This window comes from Coregonus clupeaformis, chromosome 15 (genome assembly GCF_020615455.1).
Source record: "Coregonus clupeaformis isolate EN_2021a chromosome 15, ASM2061545v1, whole genome shotgun sequence".
In the NCBI taxonomy this organism is placed as follows: Eukaryota; Metazoa; Chordata; class Actinopteri; order Salmoniformes; family Salmonidae; genus Coregonus; species Coregonus clupeaformis.
Genome location: NC_059206.1, coordinates 35760111 through 35787230, shown reverse-complemented (window position 1 = coordinate 35787230; position 27120 = coordinate 35760111). Strand labels below are relative to the sequence as shown.

General features: G+C 44.4%; 1 protein-coding gene across 8 annotated transcripts in view; it reads left to right on the top strand.

The window, feature by feature from the left end:
- LOC121582493 (regulator of G-protein signaling 3) overlaps positions 1–27120 on the top strand; it is a 211445-nt gene that overhangs the window by 177419 nt on the left and 6906 nt on the right. For 7 of the 8 annotated variants that reach the window (XM_041898312.2, XM_041898313.2, XM_045225117.1 and 4 more), the window contains one exon: positions 9445–9518. In XM_041898312.2, the coding sequence (XP_041754246.1) occupies positions 9445–9518 (74 nt within the window). Of the gene's footprint in view, positions 1–9444; positions 9519–20427; positions 20610–27120 lie in introns of those variants that run through there. The other variant, XM_041898318.2, reaches the window with a different exon arrangement.

The window sequence follows — 27120 nt, the reverse complement described above, 5'->3', positions numbered from 1 at the left end:
CCAGCGGCCTTGCGAGTGTTTACGTGTTTAAAAGATTTACTCACATTGGCCACGGAGGAGAGATCACACAGTCATCTGGACAACAGGGGCTTTCATGAAGGACTCCGCATTGTTTTCTTCAAAGCGAGCATAAATGCATTTAGCTCGTTTGGGAGTTCTGCATCACTGGGTTTCCCTTTGAAGTCCGTTATCGACTGCCAGCCATGCCACATCTGATGAGTGTCGGAGCCGGTGTAATAGGATTCCACCTTCCTCCTACAGTACCAGTCAAAAGTTTGGACACACCTACTCATTCAAGGGTTTTTCTTAATTTGTACTATTTTCTACAATAGTGAAGACATCGAAACTATGAAATAACACATATGGAATAATGTAGTAACCAAAAAAGTGTTAAACAATTCAAAATATTATCCAAAGTAGCCACCCTTTGCCTTGATGACAGCTTTGCAAAACTCATCCCAAACCATCTCAATTGGGTTGAGGTCGGGGGATTGTGGAGGCCAGGTCATCTGATACAGCACTCCATCACTCTCCTTCTTGGTCAAATAGCCCTTACACAGCCTGGAGGTGTGTTGGGTCATTGTCCTGTTGAAAAACAAATGATAGTCAAATTAAGCGCAAACCAAATGGGAAGGCGTATCGCTGCAGAATGCTGTGGTAGCCATGCAGGTTAAGTGTGCCTTGAATTCTAATTAAATCACAGACAGTGTCACCAGCAAAGCACCCCCACACCATCACACCTCCTCCTCCATGCTTCACGGTGGGAACCACACACGCGGAGATCATCCGTTCACCTACTCTGCATCTCACGGCGGTTGGAACCAAAAATCTCAAATTTGGACGCATCAGACCAAAGGACAGATTTCCACTTGTCTAATGTCCATTGCTCGTGTCTCTTGGCCCAAGCAATTCTCTTCTTATTATTGGTGTCCTTTAGTAGTGGTTTCTTTGCAGCAATTCAACCATGAAGGCCTGATTCACGCAGTCTCCTCTGACCAGTTGATGTTGAGATGTGTCTGTTACTTGAACTCTGTGAAGCATTGTTTTGGCCTGCAATTTCTGAGGCTGGTAACTCTAATGAACTTACAGTGGGAAGAACAAGTATTTGATACACTGCCGATTTTGCAGGTTTTCCTACTTACAAAGCATGTAGAGGTCTTTAATTTTTATCATAGGTACACTTCAACTGTGAGAGACGGAATCTAAAACAAAAATCCAGAAAATCACATTGTATGATTTTTAAGTAATTAATTTGCATTTTATTGCATGACATAAGTATTTGATCACCTACCAACCAGTAAGAATTCCGGCTCTCACAGACCTGTTAGTTTTTCTTTAAGAAGCCCTCCTGTTCTCCACTCATTACCTGTATTACCTGCACCTGTTTGAACTCGTTACCTGTGTAAAAGACACCTGTCCACACACTCAATCAAACAGACTCCAACCTCTCCACAAAGGCCAAGACCAGAGATCTGTGTAAGGACATCAGGGATAAAATTGTAGACCTGCACAAGGCTGGGATGGGCTACAGGACAATAGGCAAGCAGCTTGTTGAGAAGGCAACAACTGTTGGCGCAATTATTAGAAAATGGTCAATCACCCTTGGTCTGGGGCTCCATGCAAGATCTCACCTCGTGGGGCATCAATGATCATGAGGAAGGTGAGGGATCAGTCCAGAACTACACGGCAGGACCTGGTCAATGACCTGAAGAGAGCTGGGACCACAGTCTCAAAGAAAACCATTAGTAACACACTACGCCGTCAAGGTTTAAAATCCTGCAGCGCACGCAAGGTCCCCCTGCTCAAGCCAGCGTATGTCCAGGCCCGTCTGAAGTTTGCCATTGACCATCTGGATGATTCAGAGGAGGAATGGGAGAAGGTCATGTGGTCTGATGAGACAAAAATATAGCTTTTTGGTATAAAATGGATGAGTACAACCCCAAGAACACCATCCCAACCGTGAAGCATGGAGGTGGAAACATCATTCTTTGGGGATGCTTTTCTGAAAAGTGGACAGGACGACTGCACCGTATTGAGGAGAGGATGGATGTGGCCATGTATCGCGAGATCTTGGCCAACAACCTGCTTCCCTCAGTAAGAGCATTGAAGATGGGTCGTGGCTGGGTCTTCCAGCATGACAACGACCCGAAACACACAGCCAGGGCAACTAAGGAGTGGCTCCGTAAGAAGCATCTCAAGGTCCTGGAGTGGCCTTGCCAGTCTCACGACCTGAACCCAATAGAACATCTTTGGAGGGAGCTGAAAGTCCGTATTGCCCAGCGACAGCCCCGAAACCTGAAGGATCTGGAGAAAGTCTGTATGGAGGAGTGGGCCAAAATCCCTGCTGCAGTGTGTGCAAACTTGGTCAAGACCTACAGGAAACATATGATCTCTGTAATTGCAAACAAAGGTTTCTGTACCAAATATTAAGTTCTGCTTTTCTGATGTATCAAATACTTATGTCATGCAATAAAATGCAAATGAATTACTTAAAAATCATACAATGTGATTTTCTGTCTTTTTGTTTTAGATTCCGTCTCTCACAGTTGAAGTGTACCTATGATAAAAATTACAGACCTCTACATGCTTTGTAAGTAGGGAAACCTGCAAAATCGGCAGTGTATCAAATACTTGTTCTCCCCACTGTATCCTCTGCTGCAGAGGTAACTCTGGGTCTTCCTTTCCTGTGGCGGTCCTCATGAGAGCCAGTTTCATCATAGCGCTTGATGGTTTTTGCGACTGCACTTGAAGAAACTTTCAAAGTTCTTGAAATGTTCCGTATTGACTGACCTTCATGTCTTAAAGTAATGATGGACTGTCATTTCTCTTTGCTTACTTGAGCTGTTCTTGCCATAATATGGACTTGGTTTTTTACCAAATAGGGCTATCTTCTGTATACCCACTCTACCTTGTCACAACACAACTGATTGGCTCAAACGCATTAAGAAGGAAAGAAATTCCACAAATTAACTTTTAACAAGGCACACCTGTTAATTGAAATGCATTAAAAGTTGACTACCTCATGAAGCTGGTGGCTACTTTGAAGAATCTCTTAAAGGGAGTGCTCCTAATCTCAGCTTGTTACCTGTATAAAAGACACCTGTCCAATCAATCAATCAGATTCCAAACTCTCCACCATGGCCAAGACCAAAGAGCTCTCCAAGGATGTCAGGGACAGGATTGTAGACCTACACAAGGCTGGAATGGGCTACAAGACCATCGCCAAGCAGCTTGGTGAGAAGGTGACAACAGTTGGTGCGATTATTCGCAAATGGAAGAAACACAAAATAACTGTCAATCTCCCTCAGCCTGGGGCTCCATGCAAGATCTCACCTCGTGGAGTTGAAATGATCATGAGAACGGTGAGGAATCTGCCCAGAACTACATGGGAGGATCTTGTCAATGATCTCAAGGCAGCTGGGACCATAGTCACCAAGAAAACAATTGGTAACACACTACGCCGTGAAGGACTGAAATCCTGCAGTGCCCGCAAGGTCCCCCTGCTCAAGAAAGCACATATACAGGCCCTTCTGAAGTTTGCCAATGAACATCTGAATGACTCAGAGGAGAACTGGGTGAAAGTGTTGTGGTCAGATGAGACCAAAATCGAGCTCTTTGGCATCAACTCAACTCGCCGTGTTTGGAGGAGGAGGAATGCTGCCTATGACCACAAGAACACCATCCCCACCGTCAAACATGGAGGTGGAAACATTATGCTTTGGGGGTGTTTTTCTGCTAAGGGGACAGGACAACTTCACCGCATCAAAGGGACGATGGACGGGGCCATGTACCATCAAATCTTGGGTGAGAACCTCCTTCCCTCAGCCAGGGCATTGAAAATGGGTCGTGGATGGGTATTCCAGCATGACAATGACCCAAAACATACGGCCAAGGCAACAAAGGAGTTGCTCAAGAAGAAGAAGTCTCTCACTGTTCAAATAAACCTACCATTAGAATTATAGACTGATCATGTCTTTGTCAGTGGGCAAACGTACAAAATCACCAGGGGATCAAATACTTTTTTTCCCTCACTGTACGTACGACATAAATTAAATGGTTAAATACAGTGCATTCGGAAAGTATTCAGACAACTTGACTTTTTCCACATTTAGTTACGCCTTATTCTAAAATTGATTAAATCATTTGGTTCCTCATCAATCTACACACAATACCCCATAATGACAAAGTGAATTTTTTTTTTGCAAAAGTATGTATGTACAAAAATAAATAAATAACATATTTACATAAGTATTCAGACCCTTTGATATGAGACTCGAAATTGAGCTCAGGTGGATCCTGTTTCCATTGATCATCCTTGAGATGTTTCTACAGCTTGATTGGAGTCCACCTGTGGTAAATTCAATTGATTTGACATGATTTGGAAAGGCACACACATGTCTATATAACGTACCACAGTTGACAGTACATGTCAGAGCAAAAACCAAGCCATGAGGTCGAAGGAATTGTCTGTAGAGCTCTGAGACAGTATTGTGTCGAGGCACAGATCTGGGGAAGAGTACAAAAAAAATTCTGCAGCATTGAAGGTCCCCAAGAACAGAGTGGCCTCCATCATTCTTAAATGGAAGAAGTTTGGAACCACCAAGACTCTTCCTAGAGCTGGCCACCCGGCCAAACTGAGCAATCGTGGGAGAAGGGCCTTGGTCAGGGAGGTGACCAAGAACCCGATGGTCACTCTGACAGAGCTCCAGAGCTCCTCTGTGGAGATGGGAGAACCTTCCAGAAGGACAAGCATCTCCGCAGCACTCCACCAATGAGGCCTTTATGGTAGAGTGGCCAGACGGAAGCCACTCCTCAGTAAAAGGCACATGACAGCCCACTTGGAGTTTGCCAAAAGGCACCTAAATGATTCTCAGACCATTAGAAAAAAGATTCTCTGGTCTGATGAAACCAAGATTGAACTCTTTGGCCTGAATGCCAAGCGTCACGTCTGGAGGAAACCTGGCACCATCCCTAAGGTGAAGCATGGTGGTGGTAGCATCATGCTGTGGGAATGTTTTTCAGCGGCAGTGACTGGGAGACTAGTCAGGATCAAGGGAAAGATGAACAGTGCAAAGTACAGAGAGATCCTTTATGAAAACCTACTCCAGAGCTCTCAGGACCTCAGACTGGGGCGAAGGTTCACCTTCCAACAGGACAACGACCCTAAGCACACAGTCAAGACAACGCAGGAGTAGCTTCAGGACAAGTCTCTGAATGTCCTTGAGTGGCCCAGCCAGAGCCCGGACTTGAATCCGATCGAACATCTCTGGAGAGACCTGAAAATAGCTGTGCGGCGACGCTCCCCATCCAACGTGACAGAGCTTGAGAGGATCTGCAGAGATGAATGGGAGAAACTCCCCAAATACAGGTGTGCTTAGCTTGTAGCATCATTCCCAAGAAGACTTGAGGCTGTAATCGCTGCCAAAGGTGCTACAACAAAGTACTGAGGAAAGGGTGTGAATACTTATGTAAATGTAGTATTTCAGTTTTCACCTGTTCTTGCTTCATCATTATGGGGTATTGTGTGTAGATTGATGATGAAAAAAGCTATTTAATCAATTTTAGAATATGGCTGTAACGTTACAAAATGTGGAAAAAGTCAAGGGGTCTGAATACTTTCTGAATAAACTGTATACAGTATCTTTGGTTTCAACTCAGTCAGGTCACCCGTGATACAAGTCAGTATTCGACGTCCATCCATGTCATAGGACGTCGGGAGATGACGTGGAAACTGGCCACTAGGGGCAACAGTGAGCACCGTTAACTTCAAGTAGGTTTTGGTTTTGGTAGGGCATGGTGGATGGGCTTAAGCATCTGCCTCTGATTTCAAAGGTTGCAAATTCTAATCCAGCAACAGAAATTTTTAGAAATACTTGTTTTTTATATTTTTTAAGCCTATCCCAAACCTTAACCCTTTCCTTAACCATTTGGAGTTAATGTCTAACCTTAAGAATGTGGAATTAATTCCTGAACTTAACCTTAACCTTTAAAATTTGGAGTTAATCCCTAAACTTAACCTTAAACAGTCTGAAATGTGACATTTGGAACCACTTCGAAATTTGATGTTTGAGCAACATAGATGAACATCTAATTCTGACGTGAGACTGTGAGAGCTGGTAGTTTAACATGCTATTGTATTTACTCTGTCTATAGCTATTCAGTCAGTAAGTAGTTTTAGGTTATGTTGCCATGTACCTCCTATGAAAAACAGCACACCTTCACGGCAGCAGGAAATTACAGCCCTAAACTAGGTCTGCATCACGTCACCAGACAGCATCCTACATTACGTGAAAAATTACCCTTTATCATCAGGTTACAGGAAGTTTCGAAAATCGGAAAGCTCTGTCCTTATGATGGTCATGTTACATGTAGTAGGAAACCCATAAACATTCCCTTTAAGAGACAAATTAGAAGGGAGTCAATGTGCTCCTGTGGGTCGTAATGAGTCTTAATGGCATTTGGAGGGTTGTTTCAAAGCGTCACATGAGCATGACGTTGAGTGCTTTATGTTATGAAGGGGCTTGTAACATGAGGACCTCCTCCCTATGGCTAGAACCTCATTGTGTGTCTTCATTTGGAGATCCCCGCTGAAGGCTATAGCAGATGTCGTTCTTTGTTTGTTTGTGTGTGTGTGTGTGTGTGTGTGTGTGTGTGTGTGTGTGTGTGTGTGTGTGTGTGTGTGTGTGTGTGTGTGAGTGAGTGAGAGACGGACAGGCAGACGGGACAGGCAGACGGACAGAAGCCAACTAGGTCAAAGGCAAACCATATTCCCCTGTGTCTGTGGTCAGTAATGTGGAGTTATGACCTCTGGATTAGCTATTCCTACATTAAACCTTGTGGGTAAATAGCAGGAGGCCTGGGTTGGCCTGACTTCCCCCCCGTCCTCTCTGGTTACTGGGGGAAAGCCTGGCAGACGGCTCCCTGGGGTCTGGGGCACCCTGGTTCTCATGTTCCCCCACTAAGATTAAACACTTTATTTTGATGTTGCTGCTGACCCTACTGACCTGATGGGGATCTGATAGTTGCACAAGTGTGTGTGTGTGTGTGTGTGTGTGTGTGTGTGTGTGTGTGTGTGTGTGTGTGTGCGCGTTTGCGTGTGCGTGTGTGCGCGTGCGTGTGTCTACCTCCAAGCTCCAGCGTTGAGCGTCTGGGGCTTGGAGGTGGACAGGCGGCTAATAATGACCTACACACGCATACACATGTATACTGAACAAAAATATAAACGCAACATGCAACAATGTCAAATTTTTTACTGAGATACAGTTCATATGAGGAAATCAGTCAATTGAAATAAATATAGAATATAGATATATCATCTGTTGGTCACAGATACCTTTACAAAAATGGGCCTCACAATGGGCCTCAGGATCTCGTCACGGTATTTCTGTGCATTCAAATTGCCTTAAATAAAATACAATTGTGTTCGTTGTCTGTAGTTTATGCATGCCCATACTATAACCCCACCACCACCATGGGGCACTCTGTTCACAATGTTGACATCATCAAACCGCTCGCCCACTCGACGCCATACATGTGGTCTGCGGTTGTGAGTCCGTTTGAACGTGCTGCCAAATTCTCAAAAACAACGTTGGAGGCGGCTTATGGTAGAGAAATTAACATTAAATTATCTGGCAGCAGCTCTGGTGGACATTCCTGCAGTTAGCATGCCAATTGCATGCTCCCTCAAAACTTGAGACATCTGTGGCATTGTGTTGTGTGACAAAAGTGCACATTTTAGAGTGGCCTTTTATTGTCCCCAGCACAAGGTGCACCTGTGTAATGATCATGCTGTTTAATCAGCTTCTTGATATGCCATACCTGTCAGGTGGATGGATTATCCTGGCAAAGGACAAATGCTCACTAACAGGGATGTAAACAAATTTGTGCTCAAAATTTGAGAGAAATAAGCGTTTTGTGCGTATGGAAAATATCTTGATCTTTTATTTCAGCTCAGGAAACATGGGACCAACACTTTACATGTTGCGTTTATAGTTTTGTTCAGTTTAGATACATACACTGAGCTTAGGGGAGCCTGTCATACATTGTACAGCAGTTCCTCATTGTCTGTAATCATACTTTAGGCCAGGGAATAGTTAGTACTAGTACATAGGGAGGAGGTCCTCATGTTACAAGCCCCTGCTCATTTTCTGTGCACGCAGCTAACATTGATCTTTAGACGCTAGTTTAGAGGAGCTGTTTGTTGTTTTGGTCGACATCCCAGACACTCTACGTTCAGTCACACCTTTAGCAGTGTCAAGGGAACTCGCCAGCTCAGTATCTGGACTCTGGCTACGATCAAAACACAACACAGGGTACAAGCCAACAGATTTTGTGTGCTTTAGACTGGGATTTGTTGAATAGGTGTACACTTCCAGTAATATGGGTAGGAGACATTACAGTTTCAGTTTGACTTTGATTTAGTTTTAAGATGGCACTGACCCCAACTATGTACACAACACGGGTTCAATGGCTGTGATCTCCTTGCCAACTCTTGGTTCAATAACTCAATTAAGTGCTTTTTTTAGGCATGTCTGTGTTGTTATTCTCATGTGTCACTTTGAGACACAGGCAGGGGAAATAAACTATACTCTACCTAATGTATCAGGAAATGGGTTCCCAATGATATCATTGCAGAGAACAGCACTTATTGTTTCAGTGCAATAACAGCCACACACACACGCATGCATGCACGCACACACACACACGCACACACACACACACACATACACACACACACACACACACACACCCACACACTCACACACACACACACTCGTGTGTGCATGAACGCACCACGCACGCACACACACACACACACACACACATGTACACACGTGCGCAAACACACACACACACACACACACACACACATAGAAACCTCCTCCTCTCCCAGGACAGTCTCAGACCAGCAGATTACCAGAGAATGACCCCTCCTCCACTCCTCCCCCTCTTTTCTTTCTCAGCCAATCAGAGACAGAGGGTCTCAGGAAGTGTAATGTGACACTGGGGCCTATAGGCTTAGACTTAATTGGGGCCAGGGCTACCAGACTGGTGTCACACGCTTTTCACACACAAACTCGCACACAAACACAACTTGGCTCTCTCACACATACTCACACACACTTACACACAGTAGGCCACCCTCACTCACACACACATGCATTCACTCTCAGTCAGCCACATTCACACACAGAGGCCAGGAGGCGGTAGGAGTGTGTGCTGGGGTGCTGTTGAGGATTAGCCAGAATGGCGGCTGGCTGTGTGTGTTAGAGACTGGACTACATACCCTTTACCTCCATCACACTACATACTTTAGCCTAGGAGATAGTGGAACATCAGGGACTAGTGGCTTTAGGGGCCCAGTGTGAGGCTCTAGGGGCCCGTCTGTACTGTGACTGGGGAGACTGGATGATGCAGTGTGTGCTCTCCCTACTCTCCCTTCAGCTCAGCGCCGGATCCCCATGCAGCTGTGAAGTTGGCCCCGACGGGTCCAAGAAATCTAAGAAATCCAAGAACCTGTAAGTAACCAAACAACCATTGAACCTCTGTTTCCTGTCTTAGTTTTTTACCCTCTCTCTTCTTATCTTTGTAGTTAATAATGAGGATGTATTTGTGTTGTGAATGGGGGATCCCATGTCATGTGTTCTAGCAGTGCAGACATTTGATCAAACTAACACTAGTAAGGATGCTTTATGGAGTTTCCCTATTTTACGTAAATTGGATACCTGAACACGGTTGAATAAGAACATGTCCCAAAAATGGGGGATTATTTTGTTTCCCATTCATGACTGTGCCTTTTATTAATCAAACTCTAAATACAATATTATGCTAACCTTTATAATCCAAAGACAAATAGTTTTTTGTTCATTGTCTAGGTAGTGTGGCGAAACCCAATCATTGTTTTTCTTATACTGTACACGGATTACCCTCCTGCATACAGTACAGTGTCACCTCATGTCAATGTCATTAGCCTTAATGCTATTGCCTCATGGCTATCAAACATGGCTGAAGCCACAAGCCCAGACTTGCCATTCACTCTCCCATAGACTTTTAACAGAGGTGTCAGATCTAGGGATGGGCATTTGAAATTATTTCACAATTTGAATAATATCATCTATATCTATCCGACTAGTCGAAATACAAGTGTTTTAAAGAAAACTATTTTTTTTTTCAACCTCAATGGTGAGTCGGGACTCAGGAGAGGCGGTGCACTCTGTTGTTTCAGCACAGCTAGGCTTTTGTTCATATTAAAACAGCCTACCTGTTGGGAGACCATTGTAGCCTACTCCTTCTCATTCAGCCAACTTAATTCTGTAATTGTAATTCCATTGTGCATTGATTAGAAATCTACCACTTCACTTGCTACACATGGAGCCTCTGGTGGTAGTGCTGCTTTGATTGACTGACAATAACAAGTGAAAAGTGTGTAGGCTACCAGTATGTCTTTCTTATGGGTGGCACTCATAAAAACTGTCATAAAACTGTTGTTTTATTAAAATGTCTAATGTCATGATCTATCCTTGTATGTAGCAATGTCACACAGGTAATACAATTTTAGACAAAGCATTCTCATTAAAATAGCTAATGGCCTGTTTTGAATTAGGTGTAAGATGGTGTGTATATGTGTGTTGTCAAATGTGTGTGTTGAGGGGGATTCCTGTGACGTTATCGCCTCAGTGATTCATCAGCTGTTGATTTAGCCTTCTTCACACTTTCTCATGGAGATGAAAGGAGAATTCACACCCAGAGGACAATGTCCTTTTAAAATGGCTGCACAGCCTGATAGCTGATAGCTACTCAGCAAATCAACAGGTGATGAAAATTAAAATCAGAAGCGTCAAAAGCCACATTTTAAGCATAATAATTAAGTAAATACAATGTAATGTATTTTCAGTTTAGATGCTAATGATATTAGTCACTACTTGACACATTTTTTAAAGAGTTTACATTCAGATAAAGGTGACGTCCCTAGGTCATGTGGTGGTTTACCTGTCATGACCCCCCTCCCCCCTCACAATGGTATCTCCCGCCCCTGGATAGTCTGTTTATACAGCTGAAGGTCTGAGAATGTAAATGTGGAGGTGTTGAGAGGGATGTACCACACCTCCTGTGGGTGAGTAAGTGAGTGAGTTTGCGTACGTGCGAGGTGTGTGTGTGTGTGTGTGTGTGACTAAGGTGTCTGTTCCCAAGTCCTTAAGTGTTGTCTCAATGTCACACTTCCCCTGAAGTGAGTCTACAGATGTAGGATCTTAATTTGAGCCAGTTTGCTATAGCAGGAAAATAATCCTGCAGCAATTTTTTTTATTTTTTTTATTTCACCTTTATTTAACCAGGTAAGCCAGTTGAGAACAAGTTCTCATTTACAACTGCGACCTGGCCAAGATAAAGCAAAGCAGTGCGATAAAAACAACAACACAGAGTTACATATGGGGTAAACAAAACATAAAGTCAAAAATACAACAGAAAATATATATACAGTGTGTGCGAATGTAGTAAGTTATGGAGGTAAGGTAATAAATAGGCCATAGTGCAAAATATTTACAATTTCATATAATACTGGAATGATAGATGTGCAAAAGATGATGTGCAAATAGAGATACTGGGGTGCAAATTAGCAAAATAAATAACAATATGGGGATGAGGTAGTTGGGTGGGCTAATTTCAGAAAGGCTGTGTACAGGTGCAGTGATCGGTAAGCTGCTCTGACAACTGACGCTTAAAGTTAGTGAGGGAGATAAGAGTCTCCAGCTTCAGAGATTTTTGCAGTTCGTTCCAGTCATTGGCAGCAGAGAACTGGAAGGAATGGCGGCCAAAGGAGGTGTTGGCTTTGGGGATGACCAGTGAGATATACCTGCTGGAGCGCAGACTACGGGTGGGTGTTGCTATGGTGACCAGTGAGCTAAGATAAAACGGGGATTTGCCTAGCAGTGATTTATAGATGACCTGGAGCCAGTGGGTTTGGTGACGAATATGTAGTGAGGGCCAGCCAACAAGAGCGTACAGGTCACAATGGTGGGTAGTTTATGGGGCTTTGGTGACAAAACGGATGGCACTGTGATAGCCTACATCCAATTTGCTGAGTAGGGTGTTGGAGGCTATTTTGTAAATTACATCGCCGAAGTCAAGGATCGGTAGGATAGTCAGTTTTACGAGGGCATGTTTGGCAGCATGAGTGAAGGAGGCTTTGTTGCGAAATAGGAAGCCGATTCTAGATCTAACTTTTGATTGGAGATGCTTAATGTGAGTCTGGAAGGAGAGTTTACAGTCTAACCAGACACCTAGGTATTTGTAGTTGTCCACATACTCTAGGTAAGACCCGCCGAGAGTAGTGATTCTAGTCGGGTGGGCTGGTGCAAGCAGCGTTCAGTTGAAGAGCATGCATTTAGTTTTACTAGTGTTTAAGAGCAGTTGGAGGCTACGGAAGGAGTGTTGTATGGCATTGAAGCTCGTTTGGAGGTTTGTTAACACAGTGTCCAATGAAGGGCCAGATGTATACAAAATGGTGTCGTCCACATAGAGGTGGATCCGAGCGTCACCAGCAGCAAGAGCGACATCATTGATATACACAGAGAATTGAGTCGGCCCGAGAATTGAACCCTGTGGCACGCCCATAGAGACGGCCAGAGGTCCAGACAACAGGCCCTCCGATTTGACACATTGAACTCTATCTGAGAAGTAGTTAGTGAACCAGGCGAGGCAGTCATTAGAGAAACCAAGGCTATTTAGTCTGCCAATAAGAATGCGGTGGTTGACAGAGTCGAAAGCCTTGGCCAGGTCGATGAAGATGGCTGCGCAGTACTGTCTTTTATCGATCACGTTTATAATATCGTTTAGGACCTTGAACGTGGCTGAGGTGCACCCATGACCAGCTCGGAAACCGGATTGCATAGCGGAGAAGGTACGGTGGGATTCGAAATGGTCGGTGATCTGTTTGTTAACTTGGCTTTCAAATACTTTTCGAAAGGCAGGGCAGGATGGATATAGGTCTATAACAGTTAGGATCTAGAGTGTCACCTCCTTTGAAGAGGGGGATGACCGCGGCAGCTTTCCAATCTCTGGGGATCTCAGACGTTACGAAAGAGAGGTTGAACAGGCTAGTAATAGGCGTTGTGACAATTTTGGCGGCTAATTTTAGAAAGAAAGGGTCCAGATTGTCTAGCCCAGCTGATTTGTAGGGGTCCAGATTTTTTAGCTCTTTCAGAACATCAGCTGTCTGAATTTGTGTGAAGGAGAAGCGGGGGGGGCATGGGCAAGTTGCAGCGGAGGGTGCAGAGCTGGTGGCCGGGGTAGTGGTAGCCAGGTGGAAAGCATGGCCAGCCGTAGCAAAATGCTTGTTGAAATTCTTGATTATTGTAGATTTATCGGTGGTGACAGTGTTTCCTAGCCTCAGTGCAGTGGGCAGTTGGGAGGAGGTGCTCTTATTTTCCATGGGCTTTACAGTGTCCCAAAACTTTTTGGAGTTAGTGCTACAGGATGCAAATTCCTGTTTGAAAAAGCTAGCCTTTGCTTTCCTAACTGATTGTGTATATTGGTTCCTGACTTCCCTAAAAAGTTGCATATCGCGGGGGCTGTTCGATGCTAATGCAGTACGCCACAGGATGTTTTTGTGCTGGTCAAGGGTAGTCAAGTCTGAGGAGAACCAGGGGCTATATCTGTTCTTAATTCTTAATTTTTTGAATGGGGCATGCTTATTTAAGATTGAGAGGAAAGCACTTTTAAAGAACAACCAGGCATCCTCTACTGACGGAATGAGGTCAATATCCATCCAGGATACCCGTGCCAGGTCAATTAGAAAGGCCTGCTTGCTAAAGTGTTTTAGGGAGCGTTTGACAGTGATGAGGGGTGGTCGTTTGATCGCGGACCCATTACGGACGCAGGCAATAAAGCAGTGATCGCTGAGATCCTGGTTGAAGACAGCTGAGGTGTATTTAGAGGGTACATTTGTCAGGATGATATCTATGAGGGTGCCCATGTTTACAGATTTAGGGTTGTACCTGGTAGGTTCGTTGATAATTTGTGTGAGATTGAGGGCATCTAGTTTAGATTGTAGGTTGGCCAGGGTGTTAAGCATATCCCAGTTTAGGTCACCAAGCAGTACGAACTCTGAGGATAGATGGGGGGCAATCAGTTCACATATGGTGTCCAGGGCACAGCTCGGGCTGAGGGGGTCTGTAGCAAGCGGCAACAGTGAGAGACCTATTTCTGGAAAGGTGGATTTTTAGCAGTAGAAGCTCAAACTGTTTGGGCACAGACCTGGATAGTACGATAGAGCTCTGCAGGCTATCTCTACAGTAGATTGCAACCCCACCCCCTTTGGCAGTTCTATCGAGACGGAAAATGTTGTAGTTGGGGATGGACATTTCTGAATTTTTGGTGGCCTTCCTAAGCCAGGATTCAGACACTGCTAGAACATCAGGGTTTGCGGAGTGTGCTAGCGCAGTGAATAACTCAAACTTAGGAAGGAGGCTTCGGATATTAACGTGCAAGAAACCAAGGCTTTTACGATTACAGAAGTCAATAAATGATAACGCCTGGGGAGTAGGAGTGATACTGGGGGCTACAGGGCCTGGGTTAACCTCTACATCACCAGAGGAACAGAGGAGGAGTAGAATAAGGATATGGCTAAAGGCTTTAAGTACTGGTCTTCTAGTGCGTTGGGTATAGAGAAAAAAAGGGGCAGGTTTCCGGGCGTTGTAGAATAGATTCAGGGCATTATGTACAGAAAAGGATATGGAAGGATAGGAGTACAGTGGAGGTAAACCTAAGCGCTGGGTAACGATGAAGGAGATAGCATCACTGGAGGCACCGATTGAGTCGTTCTCCGCGTGTATGGGGGGTGTGACAAAAGAGCTATCTAAGGCAGGTTTAGCTGGGCTGGGGGATCTACAGTGAAATAGTACAATAAGAAATAAGCGAAACAGCAATAAGCAAGGCATATTGACATGGGAGAGAGGCATAAAGCAATCACAGGTGTAATTCGAGAGAGCTAAGACAACAGCTGGTAATGGCGACAAAGTTTGGGCTGAGGCTAAACATAAACAGGATGCGGTACCGTAAAATGGAACAGTCCAGCAGGCATCAGCTGTATAGCTGAGTTATCATAAGGTCCAGTGAACAGCAATAGGAGAATTCGGAGGTAGTTCGGGGGCTGCTACAGCACTAGCTAGCAAGAGGCCACGGCTAGCGTGTGCTAGCGGGCCGGGGCTAGCAGATGGATCTTCGTGGTCGACGTCGTAACGGGAAGCCTGTTGTTACCACATCAGACGATTTCGTCGGCAGACCAGTCGTGTTGGATCGGCGGGGCTCCGTGTCGACACTAGGAGGTCCCGTCCGGTTGACAAGGAGGTAGATAGCCGGGAGATGGGCCTGGCTCAAGGCTAACTCAGGGCTGATTAGCCAACCACAAAACGTCCATTTGGTTGCAGCTAGCTAGTAGCGATGAATCCGGTGTTAATGGTTCAGTGATTCCGGCAGAAAAAACAATATGTTCAGGGTCGATAACGCGTTGTGCAGACAGTGCAGACTGGCCGAATAATAGTCCAGGCTAGAGCTGGCTGGCTGGTATGTAGTGCAGGCCACGGCCACGGACAATGGTGAAGACCGCTAAACGCAACAGGAAATTTGAATTATTATGTGGATTATAATTTATGGACATTTTTGTAAGGGTTGATACATTTTTCATCAAGCCTGAAAAGTGGAAATTACAAAATGTAGAAGCCTTTTTAATACTCAAATATATTACACATTTGCATTTCCTGCATTGCAGGTAAAGTCTCAGCAACTAAAGACTGATCAAATTAATTCCTACATATGTACATGTTGAGTGGATGTCTATTGTTGTCTACTCTTGGAGGGTTTTACGATTAGCTTTTTCTGTCTAGCCTCAATTTAGCCAAATGTGACTGACCCAATTCCAAATCAAATCAAATCAAATCAAATTTTATTGGCCACATGCACCGAATACAACAGGTGCAGACATTACAGTGAAATGTTTACTTACAGCCCTTAACCAACAATGCATTTATTTTTAATAAAAAAGTAGAATAAAACAAAAAAGTGTTGAGAAAAAAAGAGCAGAAGTAAAATAAAATAACAGTAGGGAGGCTATATATACAGGGGGGTACCGGTGCAGAGTCAATGTGCGGGGGCACCGGCTAGTTGAGGTAGTTGAAGTAATATGTACATGTGGGTAGAGTTAAAGTGACTATGCATAAATCATTAACAGAGTAGCAGCAGCGTAAAAAGATGGGGGTGGGGGGCAGTGCAAATAGTCCGGGTAGCCATGATTAGCTGTTCAGGAGTCTTATGGCTTGGGGGTAGAAGCTGTTGAGAAGTCTTTTGGACCTAGACTTGGCACTCCGGTACCGCTTGCCGTGCGGTAGCAGAGAGAACAGTCTATGACTAGGGTGGCTGGAGTCTTTGACAATTTTGAGGGCCTTCCTCTGACACCGCCTGGTATAGAGGTCCTGGATGGCAGGAAGCTTGGCCCCAGTAATGTACTGGGCCGTACGCACTACCCTCTGTAGTGCCTTGCGGTCGGAGGCCAAGCAGTTGCCATACCAGGCGGTGATGCATCCAGTCAGGATGCTCTCGATGGTGCAGCTGTATAATTTTTTTCGGATCTGAGGACCCATGCCAAATCTTGTCTCCTGAGGGGGAATAGGCTTTCCAATCTATGTTCTCAATATTTATGCCTAGTTAAAGGAGAATACCACTCAAAAACTGTCTTTTGGTATTTGTTTAATTTGTCCACTGTTGATACAGTCCCAAGTTTTCAAGATATGTAACTTTCAAAATACAGTAAGTGTCACAGTATGATGCGTTTATACTATAATGTTCCTCATGATGCAAAACACATCATACTGAGACACTTTCTGTATTTTGAAAGTTCTATATCTTGAAAACCTGATTGCTGACATGCAAAACATTTTGGGACTGTATCAACAGTGGACTAATGAAACAAATACCAAAATATAGTTTTGAGTGTTATTTTCCTTTAACATTCACACATACACAGAAGCCCAATGATGAACAAACACACACACACACACACACACACACACACACACACACACACACACACACACACACACACACACACACACACACACACACACACACACACACACACACACACACACACACACACACACACACACACACACACACACACACACACACACACACTCACTCACTCACTCACTCACTCACTCACTCACTCACTCACTCACTCACTCACTCACTCACTCACTCACACACACACACACACACAGAGTCACTGAAACACACCAGAGCTCTAACATCAAAGACCTTGTAGCTAAGTGCTTGTGTTGCTACTGCATCCATCCCCCCAGTGATACAGTACCTCTGTATGCTATCTCAGGAATCTGGCCCTCTCTATGGGCTGAGACCCCAGCCTATTCACTGTGAGATGGAACTCTGGGAAGATAAAACGTGACACGCCAGATATGGGGAATAATCATGTAAAACAATATATGCAGTCTCTTACACCATCAGGCATATGTGAGTTACAGCACAGCGGGTTACAGGAACGTAGAATAGGGTTGTGGCTTTTGAGTAATTTCCCAAAAGTATTAGTAGGGAGGATTTTGCTGAACCTGGGGATTGACGTGTACAACGGTTGGATTACAATTTAATTGCGTTGGGTTGGGGTTACAGGAGTGTTTTCTTTAGGGTAATTGCATTTATATCTCTTACATGTTTCCAGTTAGTTTGTGTGCTACATATGCTACTTTGATTAAGCTCTTTGCTCAAGATGAATCTACAATGTCCTTTATTCGAACCAGTTACAATCTATTGAGTTACTCAACTATGTAGCTGTAAACTGCCCCTGTCCCTACGACCCCCATTACCTCTTCTTTAACAGATATTATTTTTCTCTCCTTTTCTCATCCATCCATCAGCTTTCACTCTCTCCTTTGTTTTCTTTTCCCAGGAGACAAAGTTCACTCTGAAATCTGAAGCCTTGTCTTTGTAAATCATGCTCCTCCTTTTCCGCCTGTCTCTGTCTTTCACTCCTCCCCCTCTTCTTTGGTGAAGACCTCTCAACCATCCCTCTGGGCCTCCGTGTGTGTCTTGAACTTTTCCAGACTTTATCTCCTCGTCATCTTACATAACTTCTTCCTCCTGGTCCAATCACCAAAGAGTGTGTACACTATGCAACCTTCAGTCTTCTCAGAGGCCCCCCATACATATGTAGGAGGCCAGGCTAGGATACAAAGCAGTAGATCACACATTCCTGTGTCTCAAAGACCCCCTAAAGGCCGCCATTTACCGTGTGTGTGCGCTTGGGTGGAGTCCAATTTTTTTGGAACAACATGGTCCGTGTTTTGTTGTTGTTGGGTCTTCTCATTTGGGGTGAAAGCAAGGAAAAGTTGTCTTCCCTTGCTAGTAGTAGCTAACTGGCTTGAGCCTACCAAAAACATAGCAAGTTAGCTAGCCTTTAGCTTTCCACACCTCCGTGTGAAACTATCAGATGTATAATTAAATAATATGCCCTAGCAAATATTGATATACTTGCCAATGTGACCTACAACATTATCCCAGTTTAACATGCTGCTTCAATGTTTTCACTCCCATCAGCTAAAACTAGAATGTCATCATATCAGGAGAAGGCACATGGCTACCAGCATTGAAACTGTTTTACTTCTCAACAAAATACCTTTTTGGGGAGATTCTAATGTTTGTTTCATTTTTTTAAGCAGTCGCTGAGATTATATTTGGTTATCAACGCAAAATGCTACTTTAGATGCATAGCCTATGTAGATCAGACCAAGGAACCAAGCAACAGCTTCATTGCCTACACAACACTGCCCCCACAGCAGCGTAATGAACTCTCCCTAGAGTCACATTTTGGAGCTGTGCAAAAATCTGTTGATATAGCAACACAGTGATGTAAGCAGGACTATGTTACACAAGGAGCCGCCCATTTTGTGATTTGCGTAGTTTGCGTAAGGTCTGTAGACCACTTAAAGCCCATGTTTAACACACATCTCCACTTACATACGTAGGGAGAAAATCAACACATGAGATTGTTTCGAGGAAAACTATGCAATATGGGATCAATGCTAGTGCAACTTTATGTTTTGCATAAATCGTGCATTGATGTTGCTGGACATGTTTGAGTTGTGCATTCGTATCTCACGTTCAGAATCGGCCGGTCCTGAGTTGGAATAAACCAATAACTCCTTGTGGAATGGAAAACAATTGCGACAATGTTTACTGGTATTTAATACCCTGCTATCCAAGACTATAATGGGCATTAAGCTTGGACTGTTAATTGGCTAAGTATTAATAAATGGTCCTGGGTAAGGTCTAACTGGTGACTGTGGCATAGCTTTAGTGTCTGCTTTGAGGTGGTTGTTGTAGCTAGCACCGGTTGACTGTCCTAGATACTGGCCAGTAGGGGATTATAAATTGGGAGGGAGCAGGAGCGATCAGTAAAACTGTGCTTGTGTTAAGTTTACGTCGACACAGAGTGGTGACACCCTGTTTTTGGATGGCCTATAGCGAGAGTCTATTGTAGCCGACACGTTAGGAGCCTCTGGAAGCAGAAAGTGTAGGTTTTTGAAGAGCAGATTTGATTGAATTCCAGAAAAAGTTTGTAAGAGGGAACAGGAGTTTAATGCTGAGTAGGTATGGCCTTTATCCAGACAGGCTACTAGACAGGCCACTCTCTCTCCTCACCCCGCCCTCTTTCTCACCTCCCCCTCCTCTCCCCTCTCCTTCTCTCTCACCTGCTCCCTCCTCCCCTCCCCTCCTCTCCACCTCTCTCTTCCCATGCTTGTCTGGATGTAGTACAGCTGTTTTCCTGAGCGTTCCATATCCTCTCTGATTCCCTTCCATTGTTCATTATCACCTGTGCTACAGGGTCCAGATGTTAAAGCTTCCCCAAGGCTACGATTCCTACACACCTCTCTCCCCCAGCACTGACAGACATCCGGTTATGTCTAGTAGTTGTGATAGTGATGATGGTTGTCATATTGCTGAAGTAGTAGTAATAGCTAGTTCTACAAGGTTAGGTCAGTATTAGTTGTTGCAGCAGTTGTAATAGTCAATCAATCAATCAATCAATCAATTTTATTTTATATAGCCCTTCGTACATCAGCTAATATCTCGAAGTGCTGTACAGAAACCCAGCCTAGTCTAGTATTAGAGGGTTTACTACTTGTTGTTACAGAGGTAATAGCAGTAACAGGTGTAGTTGTAACAGTAGTCGCTATTAACAGTGATTATATATTTGTGAAAATGAAAGCATTTACTACCCCATAAAACCCAGGCCTGTCCGGGCTCAGACAGAATGCAGCTCCATCCTCTCAGAATAGCACCTTGTGATTGGGTGAGCCCTGGGCCCGCCTCCCCTGGCCCCTGGACTATATAAAGCCACAACAGAGCCTCTCCGGGTTAGAGGAATGTGACAACTGAATTACCCCTGCCCTCAGCACCGCGCTCTGACGCTCTAACACGCACACACACACACACACACACACTATACACACAGGACTATACACAGGACTACACACAGGACCTTAAAGACTTGTGCCCATGTTCACCGCTATGGTTGACTTCTCTGAGAAGTACCTGGAAAGGTAAGAAGTTAGAACCCATGGGTGGTATGCTCTGTGTGCTCTCTGCTGCTTTAGGAAGAAATAGGGAGAGGGAGGGAGAGAAGGAGGGTGGTGATGTTTTAGGCTCTGTGGGGTACTACTGAAAAGCTGTTAGGAGGCTAGCTGACCTCTCTTCTGAATCTCATTTGCCAGTCGCTGGGTGAGAGGACTCCCGTGTGATTAAAACTATTTTGAGGAGACTTCAACTTGTAGCTAGAGATTGGCCTTGTCTTTTAATAATCGGCCTGGATTTCTTATGTGGTCTCTGTGGTTTGTTAGGTGAGTAATGTTGAGAATTTAGATTTAAATTTGGCAGACGGCTCAGTTGGGGGGGACGGGTCCGTGCAGTGTTGATTTATACATACTGAACAATGTAGGACAATTTCTATGTTCAGCATTTGCCTTGGTTAGAATAGAATGTACTACTGTATTTCCAGATGGAATTCAGATGCGCTCAGGCGGTCCTGCAAAGGCACGTTTCTGTCTCAGTGTGTTTGCCTGCTCTGTTTTGAAACAGCCTACCTCTATGCTACAGAACGACTCTGGAAGCCCACATTCTTATTTAGTCTGTGGTAAAAGAACGGGAGGACCCTACTGTCTCTTTCTCCATGATATCTCCATGAGAATGTTGTTGTCCTCATAGTGGGGAATAGCAGGGACATGCCGTGCAGCTATGCCGTGTTATGCAGACACGCGCACGCACACACACACCTTGTTATTTTTAGTATTACATTGTTATTGATTACTGCATTGTTGGGGTTAGAGTTTGCAAGAAAGGCATTTCGCTGTACTTGTGCATGTGACATTAAAACTTGAAACACACACACACACAGACGGACAGAGGGGAGGTATGTGTGCGTTCTGTGTACACGGTGCAGGGACAGGCAAATAATCTCAGAGCGGCGGACGGTGCAAAAACAAGCCCAAAGGCGCTCACCTTGGGGTCTGGGGCTACCTCCTACCCCTCTACCCTCTACCCCCTCCCCTGGCTGTAGTGGATGGGGGCTGTCTGGAGGTGTGGAGAGGGGATCCAGTACACCGTGGGAAACAGAGCCACCGGGTGGAACAGGAAGGTGGATGTAGAAGGGATCCACTTCAAAGCAACAACAGCTGTGTTTTAACAAGCCTGATGAACTGACATGGTGGAAACATCTAGTAGTTCAGAGCAGGACTGACTGTAGGCACCAGACAATGGGTGATGATAGGCAGGCGTTTTCTTTGATTCTGTTTTGGGATTTTACAGTAATATGCTTTTGTGCATCTTGCGCATCTTTCATACAGTGGTGGAAAAAGTACCCACTTTTCATACTTGAGTAAAAGTAAACATACTTTAATAGAAAATGACTCAAGTAAAAGTGAAAGTCACCCAATAAAATATTACTTGAGTAAAAGTATTTGGTTTTAAATATATTTTAACGTGCACTTTGCAGAAATCACTTTGCCATTTAATAATTGCAAAAATTCTAATAGTTAGCCTAATTTCAGTTTATGTGATAAAACAAGCAAATATAGTGCAGAGAATCATTGTACCATCCTAACTGCTGTGAAATGTATTTTCTATAACCAAAAATATTGTTTTCAGGTGTTTGAAGCTGGTGTGCAAAATCGAAAGTAAAAGATGCAAAAACGACACTTAAGAACGGGAAGCATAGAATTAGCGCACATAGAACAGATCTACCGCTTCTTAGACTTGCTTTCAATGAGAATGACAGATCTATAACTCACATTTCTCAATTTATAGCTAGAGATTGGCCTTGTCTTAATAATGGCCTGTTTTTCTTATGTGGTCTCTGTGGTTTTTTAGGTGAGTAATGTTGAGAATTTAGATAACAATTTGGCAGACGGCTCAGTTGGGGGTGCGGGTCCGTACAGTGTTGATTTATACATACTGAACAATGTAGGACAATTCCTATGTTCAGCATTAGCCTTGGTTAGAATAAAATGTACTACTGTATTTGGAATTCAGATGCGCTCAGGCGCTCGTGACGGCACCCAGCCGTATGGTAGCCCAAAAAGTTACATGTTGCAGCTTTGAGTATTAAAAGTAAAACTATAAATCGTTTCAAATTCCTTATATTAAGTAAACCAGACGGCACCATTTCATTTAATTAATTAATTTATTTACGGATAGCCAGGGACACACTCCACCACTCAGACATAATTTACAAACGAAGCATGTGTGTTTAGGTGTCTGCCAGATCAGAGGCAGTAAATATGACCAGGGATGCTCTCTTGATAAGTGCTAGAATTGGAACATTTTCCAGTCCTGCTAAGCATTCAAAATGTACTTTTGGGTGCTAAGGAAAATGTATGGCGTAAAAAGTATATTATTTTCGTTAGGAATGTAGTGTAAAAGTAAAAGTTGTCAAAAATATAAATAGTAAAATAAAGTACAGATACCCCCAAAAAATACTTAAGTACTACTTTAAAGTATTTTTTTCTTAAATACTTTACACATACAATAACATACTATACTATGTTATTCCTTTGTTGTTGCACATTTCTAGTACGTCAGTGCAGTTCTTTATCTCTCTATGTGATCTAACATTGGTGTTGACATGCCCCCCTGTAGCCCCTATGGCTGTCAGTCAGTCAGTCAGTCAGACAGTCACACTCTACCACATCTACAGTACAATTGCAGTGTGTCTCTCTGCACCTCCCCAGCGCTCCAGCTTTCCCCTTGAGTTCTTAGTGCCTAGCTAGCTAGAGATCCCTGGGAGTGCGGCCCAGTTTCACGGTACCAGGATTAGCCTGGAGAGAGGCTATTACTGTCTCTAATGTGAGCCAGGAGAAGTGGGAATAACACAGAGAGACCTGAGATAATTGCAACGCTAAAGACCCTCCAGCCCCCTCTACACAGACACAAGCACACACACACACACACGCACACACACACACACACACACACACATCGCGGCCTGGCAGATAGGGAACATGGCGGGTAACAGAAGTATTTTCTGGATGGATGGGATTAGAGAGCATCCTAATTTGATAATCTCCCATAGAGGGATGTGGCTGTTTTTAAAGCAGATTACCCTGTCAGGGTTATGGTTATGTTTAATGAAGAGAGGAACACACACAACTTATTCCACTGCCGCTCTGTACCCGGGGTATTTTATGCAGAGTTAGGAGTGGTGGGAGAGGGGTCCCCTGCCTGCCCTCTGTGGCTGTAGTGTCTTCACCATGCGGAGTGGGAGCTCTGATACTGGCCTCTGCTGTAGCCCTCAGCCCCTCAGGCCCAGTGTATGAGCTAATAATCACAGAAGCAATGTGATAGATGGCCGTAGTCGGAGAGCTGCCATGTGTGTAACCTCCTCATCACTGCCTTAGCCTGAGATGCGTTTCAGCAGCCTCACGTGCTTGGCACTCAATAACACTTATAGACTCATGGCATAGGTCTATAGAGTAGCATTAACACAAACAAGGGTATTCAACTACTGAATACCCTATTTTCAAGCAGACCACCATAGTCCCTTTGCCCAAGAAAGCGAAGGTAACCTGCCTAAATGACTACCGCCCCGTAGCACTCACGTCGGTAGCCATGAAGTGCTTTGAAAGGCTGGTCATGGCTCACATCAACACCATCATCCGGGAAACCCTAGACCCACTCCAATTCACATACCGCCCCAACAGATCCACAGATGACACAATCTCAATCGCACTCCACACTGCCCTTTCCCACCTGCACAAAAGGAACACCTATGTGAGAACGCTGTTCATTGACTACAGCTCATCGTTCAACACCACAGTGCCCACAAAGCTCATCACTAAGCTAAGGACCCTGGGACTAAACAACTCCCTCTGCAACTGGATCCTGGACTTCCTGATGGGCTGCCCCCAGGTGGTAAGGGTAGGCAACAACACATCTGTCACGCTGATCCTCAACACGGGGGCCCCTCAGGGGTGCGTGCTTAGTCCCCTCCTGTACTCCCTGTTCACCCACGACTGTGTTGCCAAGCACGACTCCAACACCATCATTAAGTTTGCTGACGATACAACAGTGGTGGGCCTGATCACCGACAACGATGAGACAGCCTATAGGGAGGAGGTCAGAAACCTGGCAGTGTGGTGCCAGGACAACAACCTCTCCCACAACGTGAGCAAGACAAAGGAGATGATCGTGGACTAGTTCCTTGGTGTCCACATCACCAACAAACTATCATGGCCCAAACACACCAAGACAGTCGTGAAGATGGCATGACAACACCTTTTCCCCCTCAGGAGACTGAAAAGATTTTGCATGGGTCCCCAGATCCTCAAAAAGTTATACAGCTGCACCATCGAGAGCATCCTGACCGGTTGCATCACCGCCTGGTATGGCAACTGCTCGGCATCTGACCGTAAGTTGCTACAGAGGGTAGTGCGTACGGCCCAGTACATTACTGGGGCAAGCTTCCTGCCATCCAGGACCTATATACTAGGCGGTGTCAGAGGAAGGCCCAAAAAATTGTAAAAGACTCCAGTCACCCAAGTCATAGACTGTTCTCTCTGCTACCGCATGGCAAGCGGTACCGGAGCGCCAAGTCTAGCTCCAAAAGGCTCCTTAACAGCTTCTACCCCCAAGCCATAAGACTGCTGAACAATTAATAAAATGGCCACCTGGACTATTTACATTGTTTTTACACTGCTGCTACTGGCTGTTTATTATCTATGCATAGTCACTTTACCTTTACCTACATGTACAAATTACCTCAACAAACCTGTGCCCCCGCACATTGACTCGGTACTGGTATCAGCTATATATAGCCTCGGTGTTGTTACTTTATTGTGTTACTTTTTATTGTATTTATTACTTTAGTTTATTTAGTAAATCTTTTCTTAACTCTATTTTTTGAACTGCATTGTTGGTTAAGGGCTTTTAAGTAAGCATTTCATGATAAGGTCTACACCTGTTGTATTTGGCGCATGTGACAAATAACATTAGATTTGATTTGAAACAATGAGATGGTTTGAGTGGGTTGTAGCATGGTCTGTTAAGCAAAATTAAATGTACCTGTAGTTTTCATCACTATAATGTAGTTTATTCAAACAAAAATTGTGAGATTTGTAAATCAGAAAGGGATTGTTACTGTTATCATCTTTTAATACCAAACAATTTAATGTTATTAGTCATTATTCTACTACAGTACATGAAATTGTTGAGAATGGAGGGCTATATCTCTGTCGTACACTGATCCAGCCAGAAGGTGGCAGTGTAGAATTGTGAATTCAGCTCCCTCTCCCAGTTCTCACTGACCAGAGTGTTCACAGCCTTGTCATATCTTTCCACCCAGCCCAGGCCAGCGTAGTTCACTCCAAGTTGTATTGAAACCAGAAATGTTCCAGGGCTTGTAGAAAACGAGTGCCTTTTCTCACATACATTGGCATGGCACCCCTATTCGTCTTTAACCTCACATAGTTATAAGCCAAACGGCGGTGGATACTAAAAATAGAACAATCCAATACATTCCACTTCTCTATGATGATTTTATGCCTTTCTAAAATAGCTTTTTTTTTTAGGTAGTGATCACTTCAGACTGGTGAGTGTGGGTTGTTAAGAGAAAAACTGTGCCAGAGGTAGAGTGTAATGTTTTTAATGTTTTTCACCACATCAACGACCCAATTTTACTCCACTCTAGCGCTAGCTCCTCATCTGGATAGAGCATGGTTTAATACAGCCCTACTCTGGAATATTGTAATCATGCCCAATGCAACACCTATAACCTTTTATGGTGCCTTGTTAAAGATCACCTTCTGTTTTTAGATGAATCACAATGGCCGTTAAGCCTGTCACCCAGATAGCCCTAAAATATCCACACTGATCAGGGACAGGATTTTAGAAACAGATTGTTCACATTCCTTGAGGTCAGCCTTTTTTTCTTTTTACAATCAATTTCCTGATCTCGCTCAGTGAGAATTGCAGAGACATCCGGTGTAAGGGGGACGGGATGGAGGGGGTTGCACATGGTCCCCTCTCTCTCTTTCTCTCTCTCTGGCTGGAGGATCACAGTGCTGACTAACATTTCATCACCCTCTCTCTCCCATCCTGCTGAAGAGATAAGAGAGGAGAGAAGACGTTCTATCTCGTAGCCTTCAGAGCCACTTCCAGAAACTTCTCCACGAGGAGACAATATCACTCTAACCAGCCCCAGCTTGAGGACAAAATATATATATATATATGGGTGGAAAACCCACATGATCAGGTGTAGGGAGAGGGCCTTTGGAGACAGGCAGAGAGAGGGTGAGGGTGTGCGTGCGTACAGTATGCATGTGTGTGATTATATGTGTGTGTGTGTGTGTATGTGTGTGTTAGCGTTTGTACTGTATGTGTGTGTGTTTTCAGGCTCCAAAAATGGAATGCTTTTTTGGGTCCTGTGGTCTCACTTGGGCTCTTGGTGGCATTAGGCCAGCTGACAGTGATTAGGACAGTGGCGTGTTAGCGCGTGAGCTAATAGCTAATACACAGTGGAAATCAACCAGGAAGTGGGAGTCGTGTGGGGTCGTGTCCCTATGA